A 21,145-nucleotide genomic window follows, 5' to 3' on the forward strand; every position below is an offset into this window, starting at 1 on the left:
ATGGATGTCGAGACAAGGCACAGAATCCACTTGTTCAACATCAAGGATAGGGTCGACATGGATGAGGAGGCGAAGATAGACGTCGAGACATGGTAGATTGTCATGGAAGGTGAATACACCGGCACGACATTGAGGGAGTGTGACGTCAACCCTCCAGAGCAGGAACCGCTTCGACACACCCATGGATTCTGTGGTCATCTTATTCACTAAGAAACAACATACGACAACTCCTTTGTCTACTGTACCTCCAGACAAGGAGAGTAAAAAGCTGGATTCAGTGGGTCGCAAGGTATGCGGTACAGCTGCTACTACCAGAAAGGCACCCAGTGCATCAGCTTTTCTGGGCAGGCACGATAGGGCCTTACAGAAATTTGCCAACGATCTCCCCACAGACAAAAGGGAAGACTTCCTTGAGGTCGTCAAGGAGGGGATGATGGTCTCCAACCAGATCGTCAGTGCTGCAGCCGATTCATCCTTGCTAACGGCACACAAGTACTGTCACAGGGTGAAATTGCGCAGACATTCATGGCTCCCCCTTATGGCCCTCAAGCATGAATCACAGCAGCAGATCCTTAATTGCCATTTTCCGTATCCACACACTTCAGCAGTCACAAGGATGACTAGCTGGCCTGGATGAAGTTGAAAATGGACAACCTCAAGGCAGTTGGCCTTGAAAAACGAAAAGAACAGCATAGGCTATACAAGCCCTACCAACTGCTGTTTTTTGCCTCAGACGGTTCAAACCTCTGGTAACCTTGTCACCAGCAATCCCAACATCAGCGATGGCAGCCTAGTGGTAGAGCCACTTAGCCTGTTCAGCTGGAAAGCCTACAGCAGACTCCAAGCCTTGAATCTTTCCTTCCCCCTTCTTCCGTAACCACTCTGGTAGGAGAAAGTATTTCACATTTTCTGTCAGAGTGGCAGTCCATCACAAAAGATGTCTGGGTAACAAATATAGTTCAAAATGGGCATTGTCTCAGGTTCACCAGTCCTCTGCCAAATATACCACCAAAACCATCCAGTCACCAAGTACAGATTCTGCACTTGGAAGTCCACATACTTCTCCAGGACTAGGCAGTAGAGACGTCCTCCCAAACAGCGAGGAACTGGCATTTATTCCTGATACTTTAAGGTAAAAAATAAAGGTCCCAGAAATGAGCTCATACCCATTCTCAACTTGAAACTGGCCAACATATTGACTCGAAGAGTTTCGAATGCTGGCACTGCATCCGATCTGTCGCCAGTTAAACCAGGGAGACTGGCTCTGCTCAATAGACCTCCAAGATGCGTTCTTCCAGTAGTCAAGAAGCATTGCAAGTTCTTGAGTTTCCTTGTAGGTCAAGAGCATTACCAGTGCAAAGTGCTTCTGTTTGACCTCAAATCAGCCCCCAGAACTTTCTCGAACTGCATGGCAGTGGTAGCTGCCCACCTCCTGAGTCATAGTTTTTGTCTACTGCTATCTAGGCGATTGGCTCAACAGGGCGTCGACTCCTCAGGAAGCCAGTCTGCATTAGCAGTGGACGAGTGACCACCTTCAACGATTAGGGCAGAATATGAATCACAGCAAGCCACCATCCACTCCGACGTTGCATTATTTGGGGGCCTCTGTTGACACCAGTCAATCAAAAGTGTTTCTTTCAGAGGAGAGACTGTTATCGATCCGTCTCAAGTGTCAATCCCTCATGAAAGCCTCTCACCCACAGTGAGGACAGTGTCATCTCTCCTCAGTCTTCAGCTCAATGGCTTCATGTCTCTTTCTAACTCCAAATGGCCGTATCCATGTGTCCTCTTCAGAAATGCCTCGGATCAGTGGGACCAACTCATGGGCAATTGGGAGGACAGGATACCTCCAAGCCCACCCCCTGCAATACAGTCTCTGAAATGGTGTTCTCCGAATCTGCTTCAAGGCATTTCATTTCACCAAGATGTTTCTTCCCAGACCATAGTAACAGATGTCTTGTTGCTAGGATGAGGAGTACACATGGATCACCTCCAAATCCAGAGAACATGGTCTCTGAGAGAGAGAACCTACCACATCAATCTCTGACAACCATGTACTACCTCAGCAAGCAGGGGGGTGGTGGTGGGGGGGGGGGGGGGCGGGGGATGAGGACCAGACCTTTAATCCCATGAGGCCCAGACCTTTAGTCCCACAAGGCCCAGACCGTTTGGAAGTGGCTGATAGGCAGAGACCTGTGGATCACTGCAACTCATCTCCCAGGTGTTCAAAATGTTCAAGCAGACTAGAGTCTTGCAGGAAACCACGAATGGGTGCTTCACCATGACTCTGTGCAAAACATCTTCATCACATCGACATTTTCGCCACCGCAGATAACTGAAAAATACCCTGGCTTCACTTTGGGGGTTCTTCCAACCAGGGACACTGTTGAATGTCCTGTGGATAGACTGGTCCGGAACATTTCTCTACGCCTTTCCTCCAATCTCCCTGATCCCGTCCGTCCTCATCGGCTATCTTTTTTGAGAGCCAGAATGATCTTGATTGTTCTGGAGTGCCGCGTCAATGATGGTTCACGGACCTTCTTCACTTGTTAGAGCATCCACATCCCAAGCTGCAGTGCAGACTGGATATTCTCGAATTTCAGAGACCAGGTGGTTCACCCCAATCTTTAATCCTTGAATTTGGCAGCATGGCTCCTGAGCTAGTTCACTATGGACACCTAAACCTTTTGCAAGAATGCATGTACACTCACAAGGAGGCTAAACGACTGTCAACTCGTTCAGCCTGTTCATTCAAATGGAAGAGATTTTGCATTTGGTACTCTAACAAGAATGTAGACCCAACAACCTGCCAAGAAGATGTAATTCTTACATAATTACTTCACTTGGCAAAATCTGGCTTGCATTTCTCTTCCATAAAAATTCATTTGGCAGCTCTTAGTGCTACAGAAAATGTCCTTCCTAAACCTCTTTTTCTTTAAAAATTTCCATTATCAAGGATTTCTTAGAAGGGATGAAAAGGGCTTTCCTTTCCTAGGAGCTCAATATAGTTCTCTCATGCCTCATCCAGGACCCTTTTGAACCCATTCACAAATCGTCCTTACAAAATTTCTCATGGAAAACTGCTTTCCTCATAGCAATCACATGCACATGTAGTGTTAGCGAAAACCAGTCATTGTGTTCTTACGAACCATACACTGCGTTTCGCTCCAACAAGGTAGAGATGAGGACTCGCCCCAAATTCCTTCCTAAATTATTTTCGGATTTTTGTGTCGGACGATTTTCTTACCAACTTTGAGCATCCTTCCACCCCTGCTGAAAGAACTCTCCATGTCCTAGATGTTATGTGGGTCTTAGTTTTATTTTGACAAAACTCAAGACATATGTAAATTGGACTAATTATTTGTAAACTTTAGACCGGTCCGTACAGGTCTAGCTACTTCCAAACAAACCATATCCTGATGGATAGTATCTTGCATCCTATTAACCTACCAAAAAGCGAATAAATTGTCCGCTAGACCTAAAGCTCATTTTAGTGGGGGAAAGCTGCTACTGCCGCTTTGATGAGAAATGTCCCTATAACTGAAATTTGCAAAGAGGCTACATGGAGATCTGTTCACACATTTACCAAACCTTATTGTTTGGACTCAAATGTTAGAACATATGATGTAGAACAGGCCTCCCTGAGAAAGGTTTGCTTAAATTTGGTCGTTGGATTGTTCCTCACTCTTTTCCACCGTTCTTGGTGGGGATGGGCCTGCCACTATTCAGTGCTTGGAACTATCAATGGAGATCCCTTGAGAGAGACAGAATGGTTTCTTACCTGTAATCCTAATTCTCTCTCTGGGTTATCTCCATTGAAGTCGTAAGCAACCCTCTAGCCTCCCCAGTGGAGATAATGGAGGCGATTATTGGACCGTTCTATTACTGCCACATCTTGTCAAAAAAGAATTGAAGCAACTGCCACCTGCTGGGCATGATGAAATACTGGTGGTCTCTCGGTTCTTAAAGGCACAGACACTATTTTAGCACTCACATACTGGCAGCCTACAGGGCTACACTGTCCTTCCACCCTTCATCCTCTATTTAAACAAAAAGGGTTTGTTGGATTTAAGCGGTCTAAGAAAGTATTTGGCTTTAAATAAACATATATATGGGTTTCTTTACCCTTTTTGAGTATAATCTGAAGAATTAGCCATTGTAGCCTTCCTAATTGGCTGCCTAATGTTCTTATCCCAAGTGCTTTTACAGGCCTTTCTGAAGAAAGGTGAACATCTACACTTTAGAATACATAGTATGAAAAGGACTCCTGGACTCCTTGCACATGGGCGTGAACTAGTCATTGCTTATGACTTCAATGGAGATTCTCCTGAGACAGAACTGGGATTACAGGTAAAAAAAAAACATTTCTTATTTCACATATGTTCAGTCCTTTTAAAAAAAAAATGTACTGTCTGGCCCTCCAAGGCATGATGGGTAGGCTCAGCCTATACAGTTTATAAAAGTGTAACGTCTTTTTGACCTCTGTTTACAGTATGTCTCCTCCCTTGTTTTCCAGTTTAAAAATGGTAAACACAGTAGGAGTATAATATCCATGATCGAGAAATAGAATTACCAGTCACTAATAATTTCGTCGTCGTCTTGGGCATTTTTCAAGGATTTGTACGTAGTCACCCATTCTCTTGAACTTACATTATCACGTGGTCCAGGTGGCCATTGTCGTTTTCCCTATGTTAGCATGAGCCCATGGCGGATTATCTTTGGCTTTGCACACGTTACTATACGAACATATTTTGCTTTGTGCCACCCTGCAACTTTTACACAGAACCTGCTGTTTTTACGTTCTTTTATTTCCTGGGATTTAGTCTGAATACTGCAGAAAAGGTCCAACAACAATGCCCCTTGTTGTTCTGTTCTAGTCGGGCCCTAGCACCTAGACAAAACACGCAGATTCAGCTGTTGTTTGGGACCATGTACTTTAGTCATATAGGTTTACATGGGTGGGTAACAGACAGTTTGAGAGGGATCTTTTCAGAGAAGGGAGCGTGACCCTCACCTGTCATATAGATCTTCCATCTATGGACTGAGGTACCGGGTCTGCTGCTAAACGCCCAGAGATCTTCGAATGTTTCACCAGGGGAGGTGGGGGGGGGGTTAGGACCCACTGTCATATACAATTACAGTACCTTTTATGGTTTAAGGACTACTTGCTATGCGAACCGTATTTGTGTTTGGCATTTTTCTACTTGTTGTGGCATGTATACTGCATACTAGAGCACGTTAGTTAAAATAAACATTTTAAACTTTTTTCGTGTCTGTCTAATCTTATTTTGTACGAGAGTGAGAGCAAAAGGGTGTGTTCTGCAACCGCGATTCCTGAGAGGGGCAGGAGTGTTGTGTTTTGGGGTGTCTAATCCCTTGTTCCTCTGTGAGTGAGTGGGATGGCATGTAAGACACTATAGCTAGTTAGTCCCCAGGCTCATGGGTTCTGAGGTGGTCGGAAAACTCAGTCCCTGCCTACTAAGGTTCCATGAGCCCAAGCATAGTTCTATGACTCGGCAGAATCCCTGCAACAATATTTGTGGCTAAGTTGTTAGAAAAATCTTACCTGATTGACCAGACCAAAGACTTAAATAATAAGACTGATAGGTTACATAGGATACTGGTGTCTTTAATACTTTGTCTGCTTAAAATTGCCAGTCTGATGGGAAACATTTAAAAGCATGCGAGTATTTAAGATACTTATATGGCAGAGTTAGTGTGTTTTAAGTGTAAATGAGAATGATGGCGACTTTGCTTCTCTTTTCGATGTGTAAACTTGCCTTCTAACTTGATTTTGTTCCTTCTCGCAGGTGGTCAATTGTTGGACTGACAGATCAATGGGTTCAAGACAAAATCACACAGTAAGAACACCCTTGATACTGCTTAACATTTGCATTAGACTACTATCTGCAAAAGACTAATATTTGCAAATGCAGGATCAGCTAATTAAACACTAAGTGTGGACAGAGCAGAGAAGGAGACATAATTTTGATCAGTGGTGATAGCACTGTTGGTGCAAAGAGTGTGTGTATATGTATATGTATATGTATATGTGCATTATGCCATAGGACTTTTTGCTTTAATTGGAGGTTAACAAAAGGCCATTGCCTTGCTTTCAGTTATATTATTACTGGTTAGTGTAGGAGTTAGCTGCAGAGATGCTGTGGGTGTGGTGTGCTACTTGTGATGTCTTATGGTGATTGTGTGGTAAATGGCTTTTGCAATGGCTAACTATTTAGAAGCAGTGATACTGTTTGAACACAAGTCTTGCACATAAGAGTCAGTAAAGAATACAAAGCGCAATGAGGAATGGATTTGAGGTGGATTACACTAACTAGGGTTATCCATTGTGGTGTCAATAGTGGTGGCTTTCTATATCTGACTGCAAATGCATTTATTTTAGTTTATCCATATTGACAGTCAAGCATAAATACACATTCCTAATAGTTACGCCTATCCACAGATTCCTCACCTTGACAATATCCATAGGGGCCTGACTGGATCTGGAGAGTTTCCTTAACAGTGCTCCTGCTTGCCCTTGGATGGTTTTGTCAAACTTTGTAGTAAAACTGCACCGCCCGAAGGTGATTGGTCAGATCCGCATACAAGTACCACCCCTGCTCATTGACGTTGGTTCCTTTCTTTCCAAGCCTTCTGACGTTGGTCCACAGTTTCGCTCCTGACTTTATTGGTCTTATGACTAGGGGTGGGCTGTGAACTCTGCTCTGCCGGTGGAGTTTTGCCACTCCGCGCTCCACTTGAGAGCACGGAGTTTGGTGAAAAAAACTCTGCATACCGTCGGCGTAGCAGAGTTTACCAGCGTGCCTGCTCACTCCTAATTATTTTGAAGGTAAAGGCCTCATCGGGCAAAGTAGATCAGAATACTTATGGCACTAGGAGTCACTGTGCTCTTAAAAGGCCTTGAGGAAGCACAGGTGCCTGCTCAGTGACTCCCAGGTCGGCCATGATTTGTTAACTGCCTTGAAACCTCAGTTTTTCCTCTGTTGTGGAAGTAGTAAAGATGTTGTTGAAGGGTGCCGATGAGTCAAAGGATCATGTACGAATCTCATTTCAAACACATTTTCCTATAAAAAGAACTCTTCTTCTGTGATCCACCCACACAAATCAGTATCGCCAAATATGCTGCAATTCGAAGGAAAACACTGCCTCCAATTTAATTGGTGAATGCCCCAGTCCATGTCTTTCATATGTTGTGATTCAGGCACATTTGTGTGAAGGCATCCTGCACGGGCACAAATTTCAAGGCAGCTTTTGCGGTGCACCTTGGGAAACAGTTATTTTTTGGCACAAGTTAAGCTAGGTCCAGACGCTGAGCATGTGGCATGAAGACCACAACTTCCAGTATGCCTCCTTATATCTTTTTACCACAAGAAAAGCCCAGCTGAAGAGAGCCTGTAAAATGGCCACTGAGGAGTTCTGCGCCCTTCTACAAAGCCTTCGTTCTGTTCACCAGACTGTGGTTACCAAAGTGACCACCAATATGAGCATGAGCTTCGGCCGAGCGGGTTCTTCCCCTGGACTGATGCACCCTTAATCCTCAAAACACAACACTTTTCCCCCTTAGATGACGAAGACGATGGCAGCAGTACTGGCGATGAGGACTCTACCTTCCAGGAGTCAGACTCTCGGCTGTGTTGGAGGGCTCGGGAGCAGTTCATCTCCTTCCCGTTGTGGACTGGGGGCCCCAATACCTCCCTAATCTGATCTTCACAAGAAGGTTTCCGACTGAAGCAGCGCAAGGGCTCCAACTACCCTATCCCTGACCGCCCTGTAAACACCGGGTACTCTACTTCGACAGTCGACACCCCGCACATGCCCAAGTTGATTGCCACCCTCAATTCTGCAGCTCATGTGGGTGATATTGGTGTTAGACACTAATGTCCGCTGTCCTCAAAATGGTAGTTCTGTATTGAACATTATCAATGGGTTATTGAATGTACTTTTTTCTTTTAAAATTTGAGGGTTGTTCGATAGAAACATGCGGTGTTTGTTTCCTGGGGTAACTGTCAGGCCTTTTTGCCATGCCCACTTAAACCAGGCGAACGCTTGCAGCATGGCGTAGAAGATATAACACGACATCTTCCCTATAAATGTGCTAATGTGGAAGAACGGAGCGCAATATAATAACACACTCCCAAAGAGATGCAATGCAACACTCCCACCGAGGGGGAACAGGGTAACTCACTCCGAACCTCTGAAGTGGGGGACTAACTGGTTTACTTTATTCGAGCATGTACGGCGATTGGAATTCGGCTGCTTGCGTAACTCCGTGGAAATCCACGAATTCCTCCTACCCTACTCTTGGCATGACTTCAGGCCCATGTTACGGTGGGCCTTCTTGTATCCAAAAGCGATCCTGGGCTGGCAAGTGAAAGCGGTGGATGCATGGATCTGTACGTTGCAGCCCCAGGCTCAGGTCCTGACCACAAGGCTGTCTGGCAAGAAATCTACTTCACACTGGAAGTCCTTGGGTAAGTCTAAATCTAATCCAAACACAAGCATATGAGAACAAAGTGATACTCAACCCTTTACTCTGTCTCTTGACAGCATAAGGGTGTCGTATGACACTCCTTTGAAGTCCCCTGAATCTGAACAGATTCTGTAGTTGATCCCAGCACACCCAGAGTTTGCCACCTCTGACTCTGCAGCAGAAAGTGGCTTTCAAGGAGGCCACGTTGCAGAATTTATCCAGCTCTTCTGGTGCGCCTTCAGCCCATGGAGCTACAGACGACTCCAGTCTTAGTACTGCCAGCGGATTCTCCATTGACACTTTTCTCCTCAAGACCCACTCTCCAGCTTCATTGACTCCTATACAGACTGCTGCACTGACATAGACTCCTCTGGTAGAAGAAATAGTGCCAGTGGTCTGACCCGAGCCAACATTAGCGCAGTGTAGACTGATGTCTCAATACTAAATTAGTAAAGCGCAACCGGTTGTCATACATCTGTACTCTAATTTGAAACCTCTGCCTTGATGCCACTACCAAGAGAGACAACATTCTTTTTTTGTCTCTTGTTCTGAGCCAGTACAGGTGGCTGACGCGGTCACTCAAAACACTGATCTCCCCCTCATTACATAGGTGATGCTTTGCTTTTCCACTTACAAAAATGCATACTTCAGGAAGCACTGACTGCATTGGCAGAGCTGTTGGCAGCAGTCTTGTGCTCAGACGGCAGGCCTTGATGAGGTTGACTGGGTTTTCTGGTAATGTGCAGGCATCCCTCGTGGCTATGCTCTTTGATGGGTCCAAACTCTTTGAAGAGAAGATGATTCTGTTGAAGAATGCATCCGAAACTGTTCCTCCACTGCCTGATCTGTCGGCTTTCACTCCTGCAAAGAAATTTGCTCACTAGTTCAGGAAATTCAGGGGTTACTCTAGAGGGCTTGTTTGCCGGCAGCACCAGCGCTCTAAGCATGTTCTATAGTAGCCAACCCAGTACTTTCTGGTTGTGTTTGCACCCCCAGTCACAGTTGTACAGAGCAGCAGGGAATACAGTCTTCCAATTTCTTCTCCCATGTTGAGGCAGCTACCAGGCTGTTAGTTTACACTCAACAACTCATGAATGGCAGGATTTAGCATTTTCTCCCCATGGCAGAGCATCCTTCATGGAGAGCACTCCGCAATCTTGATGCAGAAGGTCCATCTATTACTCTCCAAGGGTGCCACTGAATGGAGAACAGTCTCTGAGAAAGGTAAGGGGTACAATTTGTGTTACTTCTTCTTTCAGAAAGAGCATGGGAGTCTGATTCTTATTCTGGACCTCTGCTTATTCAATGCCTTTCTGCAGACTGACAAATTCAGAATGCATTTGCTGGCAACATGAGACTTAATACTATTTTTGGGGACACGTATTCCCTGCATGGCCTTCAGTCTTTACTCGTGGTTCAAAGTGGGCCAAGACTATGCAGTATTTTGTGTTTCCCTTCTGCGTCACCTCTGCCTCTCTGGTATTCATGAAAGTGATGGTGGTCGTCGTTTTAGAGGCCGAGAGTACTCGACAACTGGCTGCTAAAGGCAAGCTAGTCCCCATCAGTCATGCACCCCCTCTGGACAATGGTTAGACTCCTGATGTCATTGGGTTTCGCCATCAACAAGTTGAAGTCTCACCTTAGCCCCACGTAAAGTCTTCCATTCACTGGGGCAGTTCTAGATACGGTGGCATTCCGGGCCTTTCCATCTCTGCAGCGAGTCCAGGACATTCTGAATATAACCCCAGGATCAGTCCTGGGCTTCTGCGAGAATGTTTCCGTCTTGTTGGTCTCCTGGCCTTGTGTATCCTTCTCATCTCAATATGACAAGTGGCCCATGCTCCACTACAGTGCACTTTCCTGTCCCGGTAGGTCCAATATCAAGCTACCTCTTGGACTCTATTCTAATTCCAAAGGAGGTGGTGCAGGAAATGCAGTTGTGGTTGGTTGATGCCAGCTTAACCTGTGGCATGCCACTCTCCCTCCCCCACACAGAGTTCATGGTGGTGACCGATTCTGGTTTGCAGGGCATCTGGGAGAGGGGGATATCATAGGCCTCTGTTCTCTGACGGAGAGATGCTTTCATATCAACTTGCTAGAGCTATTGGCAATCTGTTTTGCCCTCAGTATTCCTGCTATTCATGAAAGGGGAGACTGGTGCAGGATGTTATGACTACACTGCCTTATATCAAAGGTAGGGACTAGGGGTGTTGTTATTTAGAGAGGTCCAGTGTACATACCCCATATGACTAGTGACAAAGAAGGGTACAAAGTTCCTCATGTACAGTGACGACGAAGAGCCAGTAAGAGAATGTCTCAGCTGGTTAGTGCTAAGAAAGGCCGATCAGAAAAAGGGAGGGAAATTCCCTTAATTTGAACTAGTGCTCTCACACACCCAGCAAGCTAGGTGTCATGCTTCATCATATGAGCACTGCCCCTCGTCAAGTCGGCGCTGCAATCCTTGACGGGCTCCCGAAACCGGGGCTCTTTATCGGGGATCTTTTGTTCGTGCCGAGGGTGCTTGGGGGTGAGGGGCCTAGTATGGTGTGATGTAGCAGAGAAATGTGAATTAAAAGGGGTTAGTTGGTCCTACTTCAACTTTATTCCAAAGGTCAACTACCCTATTAAAAATGTGTAGAGTGGCTTAAATGCTAGGAGTTAGGTATCTAGGCAAGAGCTCTACTCTATATGATCAACATGTTTCTTGCCACAGAAGTCAGGAGGATCAGGGCAATTCGTCAGGATCAAAGTAATACTGTCTACAACAATATGTGGTAAGGTGCTATCTACATACCACTTCTTATGGTTTGTTCCTGTAGGGAAAAAGAAGAAACTCTTTATAACAAATAAAATAGCTCTTTATGCTGTACATAGCTATGAATATTGTGTCAAAGTGATCACCGTGCTTAGGCGTGCAACACGCAATCTCATTATATAGTGGTGTCTCGAACGCCATTCGGGAGTGTGGGGTGGGGCGGGAAAATTAAATATCCAAACAATTCTACGGAAAGCAAAAGGACTCACCTAAAAGGGTTGCTACAGTTGTTAGCAACGGTGCTGGCGGTTAAAAAGGAACCCAATTGGGTCCTAAAAGGGACAAAAATTGTCAGAAAACCGTCTCTATTAGTATCTGTGTGTTTTTTAAAAAAACGGATTCACCACATAGAAGGTCTAGGTGCCAGCAGGTAGCAATTTTTGTCCCTTTTAGGACCCAATTGGGTTCCTTTTTAACCGCCAGCACCGTTGCTAACAACTGTAGCAACCCTTTTAGGTGAGTCCTTTTGCTTTCCGTAGAATTGTTTGGATATTTAATTTTCCCGCCCCACCCCACACTCCCGAATGGCGTTTGAGACACCACTATATAATGAGATTGCGTGTTGCACGCCTAAGCACGGTGATCACTTTGACACAATATTCATAGCTATGTACAGCATAAAGAGCTATTTTATTTGTTATAAAGAGTTTCTTCTTTTTCCCTACAGGAACAAACCATAAGAAGTGGTATGTAGATAGCACCTTACCACATATTGTTGTAGACAGTATTACTTTGATCCTGACGAATTGCCCTGATCCTCCTGACTTCTGTGGCAAGAAACATGTTGATCATATAGAGTAGAGCTCTTGCCTAGATACCGAACTCCTAGCATTTAAGCCACTCTACACATTTTTAATAGGGTAGTTGACCTTTGGAATAAAGTTGAAGTAGGACCAACTAACCCCTTTTAATTCACATTTCTCTGCTACATCACACCATACTAGGCCCCTCACCCCCAAGCACCCTCGGCACGAACAAAAGATCCCCGATAAAGAGCCCCGGTTTCGGGAGCCCGTCAAGGATTGCAGCGCCGACTTGACGAGGGGCAGTGCTCATATGATGAAGCATGACACCTAGCTTGCTGGGTGTGTGAGAGCACTAGTTCAAATTAAGGGAATTTCCCTCCCTTTTTCTGATCGGCCTTTCTTAGCACTAACCAGCTGAGACATTCTCTTACTGGCTCTTCGTCGTCACTGTACATGAGGAACTTTGTACCCTTCTTTGTCACATGACTACACTGCCGCCATGTGGTACTGCAACAAGCAGGGCGGAGTGGGTTCCGGGTACTGTGCCAGGAGGCCTTACGCCTCTTAAGGTGGCTGGACTAGCAGAAAATATTCTTGATTTCCAACTACTTGGCGAGTCTTGAATGCCAGAGCTTATAAATTAAACGGGTGTTTAATTTTCCTCTAAGACATTTGTTTGGAAATGCATTCCAGCTGGAATGGAATGAGGGGCTCCTGTACACATTTCCACTGCTGCTGCTGCTTCAGATTCTGAAGAAGATCAGAACAGACCTGCTCCCAAGTAATTTTAATTGCCGTGGTCTGGGCCTGGATAGTGTGTTACATGGAGTTTCTGAGCGCTTGTCCTCTTATCAGGCTACCTCTTCAGGGGTACCTCATGCCTCAGCAAATAGCAAGGTTATGAATCTGAATCTCCTCAACCTCTTTTCCATGTGTAGAGATTGAACTGTAGCACCTGAATGCATTTGATTCTTTGACTGGGGTGGTTGATGTCATCCTGGCTGCCAGACGCCCTCCCACCAAGCCCATCTGTGTGGGGCGTTGGGACATATTTGTTGCCTTGGGTAGTGCCTGAAATATTGGTTCTTTTCAGGCTAGGCTTTCATATGTTATGTTTGGTCTTTTGTTACCCCAGCATGGTCTTGCAGTATGAACCGCGAAGGATGATCTTTCGTACTTTTCTGTACTTTACCAGACAACTGTCCTTTTTTTATTAACTTTTTGACCTGCTACCGCACTACCCTCCGCAACGGTTTGTGATGCCTCAATGGGACCCGAACCTGGCCTTAACATTTCTTATGTATACACCTTTTGGGGCCTCTGCAAAACTGGTCTTTAAGGCTCTTGGTGGTGAAAACAGTTTTTCTTCTTGCTCTCATGTTGGCTTGAACTTCAGGCATGGTCAGTGCAGCCACCCTACACCACTTTCCTTCCTGAGAAGTTGGTGTTCATGATACATTTGGCCTTTACAAAGTATGCAACACCCTTATATGTTGGCCAACCCACTCTGTCATCTTCTTTTCTGAGAAGTTGGTGCTTATGACATGGGTGGCAGCTTTTGCCAAGCATGTGACACACTTCCTTGTTAGCCATTCACCCGCTCCACCAGAGTTCTTTGCGCTGCCTCATCCCTCAAAGAAAAAGGTCCAATGCCTTGAGTCAATGAGGGTGTTAAGTTACTTTGACCGCATGAAGGTTTGTCGTCTGGTAGATTAGCTTGGTGTCAGATTTTGAGGCACAGATGAAGTCCATAAGGAGCCCTGAAAGGTCTGATTTCCATTCAACCAGGCCAGAGGCTGCCGAAAATTGCTTGGCACTGGAGTTTCTGTTCTAGACAAACTACACCTTGGATTTCACTCTTTACATTCACTCAGAATCACTGCTTGATAGTCGTGACTTAACCATCTCTGTTTTGTAGAACTTAATGGTTTGAGTACAGTCTCTAAGCCTTCTACTGTATGGAGGTGCTGCTATGGTATTTTCTCTAAAGTTAAGGAATTGCGGTTACAAGTATCCATTAGAAGAAAGAAATACTTTCCTTTGGTAATGCTCTTTCTGGTGGAAACTCTAACTGCAGATTCCTCACTGCCCTCATCTCCCTGTTCTGTGGAGTGACTTTTGTCATCTGAAAAGTCCCAATTTCGAGATCGGCCCACATTTACCACAATTTCTTTACTGATCCACGCCTAGAGGTGTGGAATGAGAAAGGTAAATAAAACTGACAACAGCATGTTGGGTGTATCACTTATTTGTAGCTCTTCTCCATTTAAAAAAAATCTGTTTAATAACAGAGCAAAATAACAAGCAGTTACAAATTGAATCGTTGCAATATTTCCATGTCACATCTCCCATTGTCATAGTCATATCAACAAGACAGTCAAGTCAGTACAGTGAATATAAGACGGAATGTTACAAGCCACCTGATTTTTATTTTATTTCCCCCACCTCCCTCACTCAGAGCATACATCGGATGCTGTCAGAGGCGGAGTGCAAATATATCCTCTATATTTATTCCATGCTCCCCGTATTCTTTCCCATCTTTTGGGACATCCACAGTTTACATATGTCGCCTTCTCCGGCACTATGGCCCCATTGATGTCCCTGCACCAATAATGGAGTGCTGAGGAGAACCGTGATCCCCATAATTGGGCTGTATTACATTTGGTGAACATCATCCCAAGGGTCGCCCAATCTTGTGATGCGTGACCAAGATCAGTAGGTTCCCAAATATTTAATAGACATCTTTTGGGGTCTGGCATAACTGAAACTCCATCTACTTGAGAGATAGTTCGCATTACTGGTGCCCAGTAGGGCACTATCTACGGACACTGCCATATGGTGTGGTAGAACGTACCCTCCTCCCCACAATTCCTCAGACAAAGCGGATCTGTGGTACCCCCTATTCTGTGTAAGGTTACCCTGGTGTAATAAGTGCAATGTAATATCTTCAGTTGTACCAATCTCAGTCTGGAGGATATCGCTACTTCACGCGGAGATGAGAGTGCCTACTGCCAGTCTGTGTTGTCTAATTCCCCCAGTTCGTTAGACCATTTTATGCGTAGGGATTGCATTGGGTCAGGTAGATTGTTATCAAGTTTGTGGTAAGTGAGAGAAGTAGCCTTCTTATTCATATAATCGGTCAGCAGCCTATCCTCCAGGGGGGAGGGCCTCTGGAAGTGTGGTGTTAGTTTGTTTAACCGCCATGAGTGCGTGTCTGATCTGCATGTATCTGAATATTTCAGAGGGCGCCAGCTCATATTGTTCCTGTAGGTAAGCAAAGGTAACTATCTCACCTTTAACCCATAAATCACCCACTGTAGATATGCTAATAGAATCCCACCGGTGGAAACCCTTACTATTCCGAAGTTTTCCCAGTCGCTGTGCTTCCCAGAGTGGAGTGAGCTGGTGTATAACTCAGTTCCAACCCAGTTTCTTAAGTGCAATGTACCAAACCTGGACTGTATGTGCTGTGGGTCTGATTAGTGGGGTAGTTTGCTTTTTAGTGTATAACGCTCATTACGCCCCCCCTCCCAACCCATGTCTGTCTGCTTTAAACGCAGGATCTGTTTGCGGGGCATGTATCCACTGATTAAGTACTTTCAACTGTGACACCCAATAATATAGTTGTACGTTCGGAAGCGCTATGCCCCCATCATACCAGCGCCGGACCAATTTGTCCATGGCAATGCGTGCCGGTTTGTTCCGTCAGAGTAAACTGGAGACTTCCACCGCTATCACTTTAAAGTAACTTGGTGGCACAGGAAACTGGGTAATCTCCAGGGTATAAAGGAACCGGGGAAGCGCCATCATCTTAAAAAGTGCTGCTTTCCCAAGCAATGTCAATGACAGGGATTGCCAATGTATCGTATCACGTCTGAGACGTTCCAGGGGTGGAATGAGTTTTTTTAAATAGTCTTCTGACCGTGGCGTGACATGGTTACCCAAATACTTAAAACTTCCTTCTATTATCTGTAAATTAAATCCCCTCGGGAGTTGCGGGGGGTGGGCAATGAAGTACATATATTAACGATTTAGACCAATTGATGGTGTAACCAGAGACCTGACCATGCAAGTCAAAGATATTCAGGAGCACAAGGATAGACCATCTGGGAGATGCCAGATATAACAACACATCGGCATATAAAGATATGCGGTCCTCCCAACCACCTGCCCAATGGAGCCCTCGAATAGTCTGTTCCCATCTAATCCAAGCGGCCAGTGGCTCTAGGACAAGGGCAAACAGTAATGGCGAAAGGGGACACCCCTGACGTGTTCCTCGCCCTTGCGGGAAACCCTCTGATATGTGGCCGTTTGCTGTTACATGAGCCAGGGGCTTAGAGTACAGCAGGTGCACCCAGGCACAATTTCGGGCCAAAACCAAAATGCATCTGGACCGCGGAGAGAAAGGGCCACTCCACCATATCAAACGCCATACGGCATCTAAGGAGAGGATGACGGCTGCTTCTTGGATGAAGGGTATACGCGCCATTACGCCATGTAGATGTCTTAGATTAAGGGCCGTATTCCTACCTGGCATGAAGCCAGATTGGTCCGGGTGTATTAGGGCAGTGAGATAGGGGGGGTTAATCTAGTTGCTAGGAGTTTAACGAGAATTTTAGCCTCTGCGTTGATTAACAATATTGGGCGGTACGAGGTACATTCCTTGGGAGGTTTACCCTGTTTAAGAATCGTCACTATGGTGGCAGTACGTTGATCCCGCGGGAGTTCCCTCGCCTCCAGACTAGTGAGATACATATTCAAAAGATAGTTATAGTAGTAGCCGTTTTTTTGATAGAGTTTAATGGGTATGCCGTTAGGCTCCACTGCCTTCCACGACTGTATAGCACCTATAGCCTCTACCCTCAGTTTAGTGGGGAACAGCATTGAATATTTGAGTCCACTGTCTGAGTGCCCTTTTAACATCAAGGAATCCACGGCGCTGCTTCGTGACCGCCGCCGTGTAGTCCGGAAAGATTGTGATAGTACTGTTATCGAGACATAGTGGAGGGGCAGTACAGGCAGTTTGTAATATCACGTCTCGATCTCTGTAGTTAAAAATACGGGCACAAATGGGTCTGGGAGGTTCCCCCGGTCTCGGTTTTCCTCCTGGTACTTGGTGTGCCCTTTCCACAGAAAAATAGTTGAAGAGGCCCCGTGGTTGGAGGTGATTTGTGATGAGATCTTCGACAAAGAGGTCAAGGGCCTGTCCATCTGCCTGTTCCGGTACACCTATGAGGCATATGTTCTGCCTTGATCGCCTTACTGGTCCTCGAGCTTACCGGCCCTCGAGCTTGTTGTCCGCCTCAAGCTGACCAACTTGTTTCTTGAGAGTGGATGCATCACTCACGAGGGTCGTCGCCGTGGCTTCCACCACCGATACTCTGGCGGACATTTTGTTAAAATTAGCTCAGATTAATGAAAGTTCCACTGAAGGAGACCCAATACGGGAATCAAGAGAAGCATGCACGTTATTTAATGCGCAGGTGTAGTGTCCTGGTCTGCGAGTTCAGGCTGTGTTTTAGTGTAGGCGGATTTCTCAAGTTTGGCCTGATTCGGGCCCTTTTGGCTTCTGCTGCCCATCGCGGCGGCGAGTACGGTGAGCTGCTATGTTCTGGTGCTGGGGTGGTATTCGCCGCTGCCTACCAGTGCGCTGCGATAGCACACGCGGCCTTTCGGGTTTTCCAACTAGGCACTTCCTCGTATCTGCGTGTCACCAATGGATTATTCACGCTGCCAAGAGTATTGCTTGCCATTGCTTCTGTTAGGCCATATGTTCAGGGCAAGCCCGCTATTCGTGTGAGTGGTGGTGGGTTGCCGGGGTCATGTACTCCCTTCCTGCTTGTCTACAGGGCGCCGGTGTTATTGCTGCGCATTGGATGCGACCGCATGTGGGGCACCTGCCCCCCTCCAGCAGAGCACCAGGATTAGTTACCATCCGTCTCGCTGCCAGCCAGTCCCGGCCTGCCGCAGGCAGCGTACACCCTTCGAAGCGCAGTCAACACCTTTACTTCAGCCCTCCTCTGCTCATCTGCGCTGTGCAGTTGTCTGCCAGCCGCCTCACTCCCTCAAATAAATGCGTCAGAGCCTTGCCGGGCCGCCTTCTTCAGCCCCTGCCCCTGCTCTGCTCTCAGTGATCGCCGGACCGCCGTGAGTGCCGCGGCCAGCTCTATGCGAACTTCAGTCCCCAGCGTTCACCGCCGGGATAGGCCACGTTTTCCCTGCTCGACGCCGTTGTCTCTTAGAGAACTTGATCGGATCCGGACCAGGTACATCAAAGGCACGGGTCCTTCCGACATCTCATGCACTGCTTAGAAGTGGAGAAAGCCATCGGATTAATGTGCGGATCTGCGGGCAAGGTAGGCGGACGATGGAGACTCCCTAGGCTGCGGCTATTTTATCCGGCTGCTTGCCACGCAAACCCCCTCCCCCCCCCCCCCCCCCCCCTCCCCCTCTCCCTCTCCTTTCCATCATTTCTGATGCGGTGCTGAGTTATTGCAGAGCCACACCACATAACCTCTTAGTTCTTGGGAGCGCTGCTAAGGAAAACATCCCGGTACAGTCTGCTGCCTATGGATATTCTACAGGTGAGTGATGTGCAGTTAGGGTATCCACCAGAAAGAACTTTACTGATGGTAAGTAACTTGTTCGTTCACGTTGTTTGTGCCAAATGCTATACTAGATACTTCAAACTTTCTAGTAATCTGAGCATAGGACATTTTAAAGCATTTTGTTATACCTTGTGAAGTGAAGTGCTTGCAAGAATGGCTGGTGGTATGAGTTGCAGTCAGTGGTTCCTAGGTGTTTGAAAGACCAGTACCTAGATACATCACACAAGTGGTTTGAGTAAGATTGGTAGGTTCTAGATTTACGGATCTTAAGTTCAGAGGGGGAGTGTAGCGGTATATATCATCAGAGAAGTAGTCTGGGAAGATCCCATGGGCGGCTTTGTACCCAAGTATAAAAAGTTTCTATAAGGCTGTGTTTTGTAAGTAACCAGCCAGATAGCAAGTAGGATGAGATAGACGTGAGCGGAGGATTAATAGTTTTGTTGTCAATTTTAAGGCTTTGGATTGTATTGATAGTGTGTTGGCTAGCAGACTGCCAGTAATCCAGTTAGATCAGTAGTAATGAGTGTTGGAGGCTGGCTTAGTATATGGTGCACACTTATTTTAGTGAAGCACCCTACACTAATCCAGACAACCCTTATGATTTTAGCAGTCTAAGACAACTGTTGAAAGCTCTCCAAGTGGTAGCTGTGGAGAGCAGCCTTCAGGCTTAGTCCAGAAGGAGTGTTAAGCAGCTTGGTTTACCAGAACTAATCATATAGTGAAAGTTAAATGAAAAAGAACCACACAGTGTAGTTATAAAAATAGTTATATGTATAATACACACTCACACGTTGGTATATCTCTTATCTGGAAATATCAACACAATGTACACAATATTTCAAAAGGAACTAGGTAAGTAAGCACAAATACACAGTGCTCTCAAGGGGGAGACCAAACCATAAACTATAGGAGTGGAATGCGAACTGCGACTGAAATTGAAACGTGACCCAGAAGACTCAGAAGGGCTGGGGACCCAAGGAACCACCCAAGCTAAATACCCAGGAACCCCACGGAGGCTGTATGCAGAGTCGAAACACAGCTGTGTACTCAATGCAAGTCATTGGGGAAGTTGTAGTTGCAGTTTTGAAGAAGGACCCTGAAGAAACCCAGTGGAAGATGGAAAGGCTGGTGAGTCCCTCGACCTGTGAATACCCCAGGAACCAGGATACCTACACCACGGAAGCCAGGTGCATAAGTGTGAAGTGACGTTGGAAACCACCGTAGACCACAATGGAGGACTTCAGTGAAGATGCCGTTGGCAAAGAAGGTGAATGAGTCTGGTGGAATCCAAGGATGAATTCTTGAAGAGAAGTACCTGCAAGTAGATGGGACAGAGTCTATGCCCCTCGGGAGTGACCAGGAGGCATGGGAGACCAATGACGAAAGATGCAGGAGAGTTGATTGTGACCTTGTTGCTGCATCTGTGAGGACAAGGTGACTCTGTGGAAGACCAGGAGCCGTTCACGAGCTGTCCCACATTGGAAGTCTAGAAGCAGGGGGTCGGTGTACCTCGGGAGCACCGATGAGCCTTGGCAGCAGCAACAGACGTGATAAATAAAGGTGTAGTGTCTAGACCAGCAAGGTCCAGGGGACTCACCAAAGGCAGGAGAGTCGACACAGGCCCCGCACAAGCAGGGGAGCTCACTGAAGCCAAAGAAGACACTCAAGAGGATCCACAGGCCAAAGGCACAGGAGTCGCAAGAGGACCTTGAGAAGCTCACCAAGGATGCAGGCCCACGGTGCAGAGGATATGGTGAGGACGAAGATCTTGGCAGGAAGAGAAGCTGGAGGCTGGAGCTTCTTGTAGCCCGAAGATCTCTGGAGGACAGAGTCAAATAGCCTTGGCAATGGCGAGCTGATGCGGTGCACAGGGGTTCATTTATTTTGGTTCCTACAAGAGATAATGAGTTCAAACTTGCTGAGAAGACTGTGCATGCCTCGAGGTCGTTGCAGAACCACCACCTGTATTGCTGAGCCTTTTGGAGTCCGTAGGACCTCAAGAGCAGCAGACTGGCCAGATTTGTTGTGGTACCTGCAGATATAGGGAAGTGACTTCTTCACTTCATGGGAGATTACTTCGGGTCTCTTTGATGCCCACAGGCCTGGAGAAGAACCTGGATGAAGCAAAGAAACAGACAGTGCGGGAGACTGGCAGGACGACGAGACCAGGAGCAGCAGGAGTCTTCTTTGTTGCAATCTCGGTTCCAGACTGAGTCACACGAAGTCCAGGAGGCCCAGACGGTTGAAGTGGAAGTGGTTTTGGATCTGAATCTTGTCCCACGACTAATCTGAGGAGCCACCTACAGGCAAGCCCTTAAGTACCCTATGTTAAGGGTAGGGATGATTCAGGAGTCCCTCCCAGAAGAGGGGCCGAACAGAGAGGATACTCCCATATCCTTTATCCAGTTGAATGCCAGAGCTGGAGCCAACTGCTCCCTGAACTGGTTTCAACTAGATTATGCAAGGAGGGCACCTACTGTGCCCT

The 21,145-nt window shown here is 46.5% G+C and overlaps 1 protein-coding gene across 2 annotated transcripts in view; it reads left to right on the plus strand.

The window, feature by feature from the left end:
- CDC45 (cell division cycle 45) overlaps positions 1-21,145 on the plus strand; it is a 433,910-nt gene that overhangs the window by 204,321 nt on the left and 208,444 nt on the right. For both annotated transcript variants that reach the window (XM_085633419.1, XM_085633420.1), the window contains one exon: positions 5,811-5,861. In XM_085633419.1, coding sequence (XP_085489545.1) covers positions 5,811-5,861 — 51 coding nt within the window. The remainder of the gene's footprint in view (positions 1-5,810; positions 5,862-21,145) is intronic.

This window comes from Triturus cristatus, chromosome 11 (assembly GCF_964204655.1).
Source record: "Triturus cristatus chromosome 11, aTriCri1.1, whole genome shotgun sequence".
In the NCBI taxonomy this organism is placed as follows: domain Eukaryota; kingdom Metazoa; phylum Chordata; class Amphibia; order Caudata; family Salamandridae; genus Triturus; species Triturus cristatus.